The sequence below is a fragment of the Zingiber officinale genome, unplaced genomic scaffold (genome assembly GCF_018446385.1).
Source record: "Zingiber officinale cultivar Zhangliang unplaced genomic scaffold, Zo_v1.1 ctg133, whole genome shotgun sequence".
Lineage (NCBI taxonomy): Eukaryota > Viridiplantae > Streptophyta > Magnoliopsida > Zingiberales > Zingiberaceae > Zingiber > Zingiber officinale.
This window is the reverse complement of record NW_024589829.1, coordinates 429,253-436,401: the sequence shown is the minus strand read 5'-3', so window position 1 is coordinate 436,401 and position 7,149 is coordinate 429,253. Positions and strand designations below refer to the sequence as shown.

The following is a 7,149-nucleotide window of genomic DNA, read 5'->3' as shown; positions in this document are numbered from 1 at the left end:
TAATAATTGGACACAGTGGTGGACCCCCACATCCTGATACAGTAAGCGGCTCTTTGCGGCATCGAGGAGTCAATTTGATTTTAAACAGACCAATTGCTGAATCGGGAGGCATTTTCTGATCGAGTCTGGAAACCGTATTCGGCACGAGCCGAGCACAGCTTAGACCTTTGACCTGACGCCGAATAGACCCGGTCATCGTCGGACCGGAAGGAATCCGCCGAGTATCTTCTGGGCCTGCTTCCTCGGCGGCGAACGTCGATGTCGTCGATTGCGTGTGCATGAATAGCGCGAAGGAGGAGCCCCGATTCGATTGAACCAGGAATGATGGAGACCGGGCCGGAGCAGGCGCATCGGGTGGAGGTTGTAACCGACACAACGTGAACCCGCCGCGATGGGCACATCCCGATTTCGTCGTCAAAACCGCACGCCCACTCGGCCACGCTTAATCGACGGCGGGATATTAACCGCGTCGTTGACCGGGACACCTCGTGCGTCCACGTGTAGGTCTGTAGCGGTATCTGTTTAGCTGTCGTCCTAATCGAGACGCGTGGCGAGATACGTCAGCATATACGTTGGCCTTTGGGTCCTGGCTATATATACCATCCCATGGTTCTGGTCGTGTCATATCTTATTCGCTAGATACTTCACGTTTGGATTTGTGCTGTGTATTTTGTGGAGTTTCAGCCTCTTATTTGTGTGGTTTCAGCGATGGAGAGCGTCACTCTCACAGGCGCCCTGAAGAAGGCCGCCGCCGATTTCCCCTCCCGCCTCGCCATCGCAGTCCCCGGCCGCGTCGAGCTCTCCCACGCCCGCCTTCAACAGATCGTTGACGGCGCCGCTGCGCGTCTCGTCGCCGCCGGACTCCGCACTGGCGATGTCGTCGCCCTTGTTTTCCCTAACACCGTCGAGGTTTGACCCCTTTTTCGATTTGTTCGATCGATTTATCTACGCCCTCGATTTTGCTGCCAACGCGTGGATTGTTTTTTATTTTTGTTATTATTTTATTTTGGACAGCTTGTGATCGCCTTCTTGGCCGTGATCCGCGCTCGAGGCGTGGCGGCGCCGCTAAATCCCGCGTACACGCGGGAGGAGTTTGTGTTTTATATCTCTGATTCGGAGTCGAAACTGTTGTTGACCAACGTCGAAGGTAACGCGGCGGCAGAGGCTGCGGCGGCGGAGATCGGGATTCCTCGCGCTGCCGCCTCTCTCCCTGACCCTTCTGGTGCGCTGGAGATATCCCTTCCTGTCGTCCAGGCGGAGGCCAACGTCGTTGGCTCTTCTTTCGCGGGATGCCTCAACGACCCCTCCGATGTTGCTCTGTTCCTGCACACATCCGGCACCACAAGCCGGCCTAAGGGGGTGCCACTCACCCAGCTCAACCTGGCTGCCTCCGTTAAGAACATTCGATCTGTTTACCGGCTCAGGGAGACTGATTCCACCGTGATCGTCCTTCCCCTGTTCCACGTCCACGGCCTGGTCGCTGCCCTCCTCTCGTCGCTTTCGGGCGGCGCCGCCGTGACACTCCCTGCCGCCGGACGCTTCTCCGCCTCCGCCTTCTGGGCCGATATGCGGGCCTCCGGCGCCACCTGGTACACCGCAGTCCCGACCATCCACCAGATCCTCCTCGACCGCCACGCCTCCCGGCCCGAGCCGGCCTATCCCCACCTCCGCTTCATCCGCAGTTGTAGTGCATCGCTGGCGCCGGCTATTCTAGAGCACTTGGAGGCCGCCTTCGGCGCGCCGGTGCTCGAAGCGTACGCGATGACAGAGGCCTCGCATCAGATGGCGTCCAACCCACTGCCAGAGGACGCCCCAAGGAAGCCCGGCGCTGTGGGGAGGCCGACGGGGCTGGAGATGGCGATCCTGGACGAGGACGGCGCCCGCCGCCCGCCCAACGTGCCCGGCGAGGTCTGCATCCGGGGACTCAACGTAACCAAGGGCTACAAGAACAACCCCGAGGCCAACAAAGCGGCTTTCGCTTTCGGCTGGTTCCACACCGGCGACGTCGGCTTCCTCGACGAGGAGGGCTACCTCCATCTCGTCGCCCGCATCAAGGAGCTCATCAACCGCGGAGGTATTTCACAGCCCATCCGATCCGATCTCCTCCAATTCATTGCTCGATCTAATCTGAACCCCTTTTCTCCCGTTGCAGGCGAGAAAATATCCCCAATTGAGGTCGACGCGGTGCTACTCGACCACTCGGACATCGCCGAGGCGGTAGCATTCGGCGTGCCGGACGACAAGTACGGCGAGGAGGTAACGACGGAAAAATCTCTCATCTGAACCGTTGTTTCGCTATCCGACGGCAGACGCTGACTTTTTTTTACGCGTATAATCGCAGATAAATTGCGCGGTGGTTCCGAGGGAAGGGGCGGAGATCGACGAGGACGATGTCGTGAGGCATTGCCGGAAGAATCTGACGGCGTTCAAGGTGCCGAAGAAGGTATTCATCACTGATTCGCTGCCGAAAACTGCAACGGGGAAGATCCAACGGCGGATGGTGGCCGAGTGCTTCGTATCTCCCGCCAAGGCTCCAAGGGCCGGCGCTTAATTAAGCGTATTAATTATGACTAAAATAAATCCATTTACTATCCAAAAGAAAAAAAAAACATATATACTATTTAGTTTAATGCAGTATATATATAAAGTTTTTTTTTTATTTATATGTGGAACGAGACTAAGTGACGTCTCGTGTTGGCTTTCTTTAATTATCAATGAAATTTGAATGTTCGTTCGTTTTTTAAATAAATTCTGTCATTTACCTGTCATTTCTAAGTGGTTTCACCTAACGAGCAGCGGAGTTGTTGCGTCGTTGAATTCTGACGGTCCGTTAAGATTAATTCCGATGGAACTGATTAGCCAAACTTTAATCGATATTGATTTTAAAAATCCAATAAGCATTATATATAGAGAGCCTGATAGTCCACAAGTAATATTTTAAAATTATTTTCTATTGGAGGAAAAAAACTGATTACAGATATCACAACTGATATCGCAAATCAACATCATCGTTACGTACAAAAACGCAACCTCTTCAGACAACCATAGACAATTGTGGCACTAGAGTACGCTTCCTAGATGTGGCCAAAGCAGTGCCTTCCAATAGCTTCATTCCAATGCCCGCAGTGGTGTGTGTCGGCAACCAGCACACAAATTTGTACGACCGGTGTTTCATTGCATTGCCTGAGAGACACAACTTCTTCGAAGATATTTTTTTATAATCTGGCTGTCCCAATTTTACCTTATTTTTTTTCTAATTTATTTATTAAATAAATTAAAAATATCTATCAGATCGAACTCTCAATATTAGTATATAAAATGGGATCTGATAAGATCACTCCCTTGAAAGTTAAAGGGATGTGATAATCAATAATTAGAGGACGTGATAGTTAATAGGTAAGAGAAAAAAGAAGTTGGACCACCTCACGTCATCAACCGTATATTTTTTGGATGGCCACAGCCAGGACCGATCTCTCATATATGAGATATAAGATGGAGCTCGTACTAGTTCTTGACTTACCCTTGACTGATCGGACTCTCCCAGCTCGAGATATGTAGATAGACCTGGTATTTTCACCAAAATAACTCTTGACCGACTTTTCAACAATCAATTCATGAAAGATGAGTCCCTCGTCACAGTTTCAGATAAAACCTAAGTGGGACGGAAAGTACTAAGAGACAACAATGTTAAGAAATCATAACTTTCTGTCAGAAAATAACTACTGTACGTTAGGGAATATTCTAATAGTCTGTTATCACCTGTGAATGGAACCTTCATTCCATCAATAGGAGGTCACCGTACATCCTCTCTTACCCAACAAGTTCTGACACCCGATATTCTCTGACAACAGACATGCTCTGAAGGTATACAACGTCATATAAAAAGGGAGATCCTCTTCCTTAGCCAGGTACGCACACATACGCACTCGTCTTCAACAATGTTTTTTCTATAGTACACTGTTATTATGGGAAAAAAAGACTTGACTTGAGCGTCGGAAGATCCGCACCGGAGACTTTTTCCTTAGTTTTTGATCTCTAATGCTCCGGGTGTTTGTATGAGTGTATGCAGAGTTCAGATACTACTAATTCTCATATTATAGATTAGGGAATTTCATGCGGAGGTTTGCTTTTCGAACGTGTATACATCAGGCGCGTCAAAGTCACCTCTTCGTTAATACTAATGTCATCTTCATCGACCTTTGTCTTATTTTTATTCAGATTTTGGACGGAATCAATTAGTATGATGGTAAAGAAAATTTTAATTAATTAATTTTATTAATTTGAGTTAATTAATATCAATGAGTTGCGGATTAACATTAGTCATTTACAGCGCATCTCTATTTAATCTGATACAAATTTTGAAAATAAGATGGAAAAAATCTCTATTTATATTTATTTTTAACTTTTTTGGAGCAAGTAAAATACAGATATTTTAATATTTAGGGATGTTTGGTTGATGTATTTAGGAATGAGAGAATGGAATAATAGTAAAATTAAAGATAGTATTTGGATTATGGGTTTGAGAATGACATTTTAGGAATGATTACTAGATTTATGAAAATCAACCACATTTTCATTTCTATTTCCATTCCACCCTACTATCAAACTCATACCCATAGCCATTCCCATCATTTAACCAAACGCCTCCTAATAAACTAACGGTTATAATTTAAAAATAATGATCTTTATCTCTCTAATTAATATTATATTATATTATATTATAATACCACTCAAATCGACATTAATAAGATTTGACTCTTAATTTTTTTTATCAAAGATTATATTATAATAGATATGAATACAACCTAAATAATTTATTTATAATTAATACTAATCAATATTATATTATAATAATTATAAAATTATAATACTAAATGGCTAAAATTTGATGAGCCATTTTTTCTTCTAATTTTTAGATCATTATTAAGATAAGTCAATTACATCCTGTTCCATATATTCTCATATTTATTTTTTAAAAATTATTACTATATATTAATGATTAATTATATTTCTAAAATTATATGTATTGATTAAATATCTTTAATATTCATTTTCTAGCTGGTTATCTAGATTTACCCTAATCTATAAATATATATCCATTCTTAGATCGATATAATAATTTATAAATAACTATTAATCATCAATACAAATGATTAAAACACAGAATATTCTCAGACGCATATGGTACCGCTCCAAAAACACTGATATCGGTCATCTGAGAAGCATACTATAATAGTTTAAAATAAAATACTGAGATGAAATGGATTATCAAAAATAAAATAGAATCGTGCTGTACCATTCTAATTCAAGGCGTCCTTTTTATTTTTGGCAAATAATAATAATAATAATAATAATATAAATTCATGTTAGTTGCTTCTTAGAAAAATCCATGAACTTTTTTTTTGTGCTATCCATAGTAATTTCTTATGAAACAAAGATAGAGATCCCCGTTGATGTGCAAAAAATAATTGCAAAGAAAAGGCTGCGACAATGGACTTTTCGAAGATTTGTTTTTATATAAAATTTTGTAAATGCTCAATGGTTGCAAGAAGGGTGTTCATAAGAGTTATACTTTGATGATTGCAGCGCTATATACATTGTTCTACTGGATCCATTTTCTATTCCAAGGAAGAACTACTTCAATTTCTCGAGGTGATTGGATAAATTTGGAACCAGATTTATTCCAAATCTGGATCCATTTTCTACTGGATCCATTTTCTATTCCAAGGGTGTTTCTCATGATTAATTTGGAACCAGATTATTCTCTTAAAGGTGACTGGATAAACAGGACTTCAAGTAGAATAGAACCTGAATTGCCACCATAAGCAAACAGATACAAACCTAGCATATACAGAATAGCACATTAGTTCATGCGCATCAGAAAGAACAAAATATGAAAGAGGCAATTGATTTGAAATTTGAACTCTTTCGGTTCAAATTAAAGCTCAAAAAAGTATAAAATCTTGGTTTGAATGTTTAGCAGCAGAATGAATCATAAAGCGATTACCTTAAAAAACGGATTTTTATCAGCATATGCATTCTCCTAGCCGGAAATCGGCGCTGGCAGAGTCGAATTACAGCCTTCGAATATTGAGAAGCGGATCTGCTCGTGGTTTTTCTTGATGAAATCTTCGAATCGTTGGGTCAAATCGTCGTCACCTGCGAATGAGGACGGTGGCGCCGGCGCCGGCGCCGGCCAGGCAGATGCCTGAGATGACTTCTCAGTAATCGCCTTCCATGCCACCTCCATCGAGTCGTTTTCTATCCCTGCTGTCTCCAGCGCAGTCACCAACTCTCTGTCTTCCTCCTCCGTAATGCATCTCTTAGAATCCAGTTCGATGGCCTTCTTCGACGAGGCAGTGGAGCTTTCCACGGAATCCAGCGTCAGGCACGAAATGTTGGACGAGGAGGATTCAGACGAGGAAATCGCGGCACTTGCGGAAGACAGAGAGATCTCGTCGCAATGGATTACCGGCGAGCACTTCTGGTTGAGCTCATAAGAATGGGCAGAGACGAAAGATTTGATTTTTATGGGATCGCCGCCTGGCTCCGTCGCTGACCATCGCTCGCTCTGCCGCTGCTGCTTCCGGTCGGAGAGTTTCCAAATGGCAAGGATCATGAAGTGGACGGCGACGAAGAGGTACGGCGGCGAGAACCAAGGGCGGAGGGATGCCCGGAGACCCGGAAGGGCAGAGTACAAGGCACCCGCGGTGGCGGGGACGGCGGCTCTGGTGGCGGCGCCGAAAGAGACGATGCCGAGGAAGCAAAATGAGATTTTGATGGCCCAAATCGTGGATTCATGAGCGTCGCTCTGCAATCGCCATTGGGGATTCGCCATCGCTCAGTGTGCCCGATTCAAATCTTAGAATTAGACGAACAAGAAAGGAAAATATAAAAACAGAGAGGTTCAAACCCCAAAAATGAGAGAGATACAGAGAGTAGAGTGAGGTGTTATATATATAATCTATCATATCTAACAAACATCTATTAAATGAATTTATCTTTTGAATCAAAGTTTGATAGAAAACATTATCCACTATAATCATATTTTAACCAAACACATTATACTAAGAATCCATTTCAATTTTAAAGTAATGATATGAAACCACTGTAATACTAGATTAGTCAACATCTTCCACTAAGAATTAT

At 43.8% G+C, this 7,149-nt stretch overlaps 2 protein-coding genes across 2 annotated transcripts; one reads left to right on the top strand and one right to left on the bottom strand.

Moving 5' to 3' along the window:
* The first annotated feature begins 616 nt into the window (after positions 1–616).
* On the top strand, positions 617–2,768 carry LOC122036112 (probable CoA ligase CCL9). Its single transcript, XM_042595325.1, has 4 exons — positions 617–909; positions 1,015–2,074; positions 2,153–2,256; positions 2,342–2,768. Exons 1-4 carry the CDS (start codon positions 709–711, stop codon positions 2,549–2,551), a joined length of 1,575 nt encoding a protein of 524 aa, XP_042451259.1. The 5' UTR covers positions 617–708; the 3' UTR covers positions 2,552–2,768.
* Positions 2,769–5,629: 2,861 nt separating this feature from the next.
* LOC122036136 lies at positions 5,630–6,921 on the bottom strand. Its single transcript, XM_042595353.1, has 2 exons — positions 6,008–6,921; positions 5,630–5,841 (listed from the first exon to the last, which is right to left on the bottom strand). Exon 1 carries the CDS (start codon positions 6,836–6,838, stop codon positions 6,044–6,046), a length of 795 nt encoding a protein of 264 aa, XP_042451287.1. The 5' UTR covers positions 6,839–6,921; the 3' UTR covers positions 5,630–5,841; positions 6,008–6,043.
* Between the last annotated feature and the right edge of the window lie 228 nt (positions 6,922–7,149).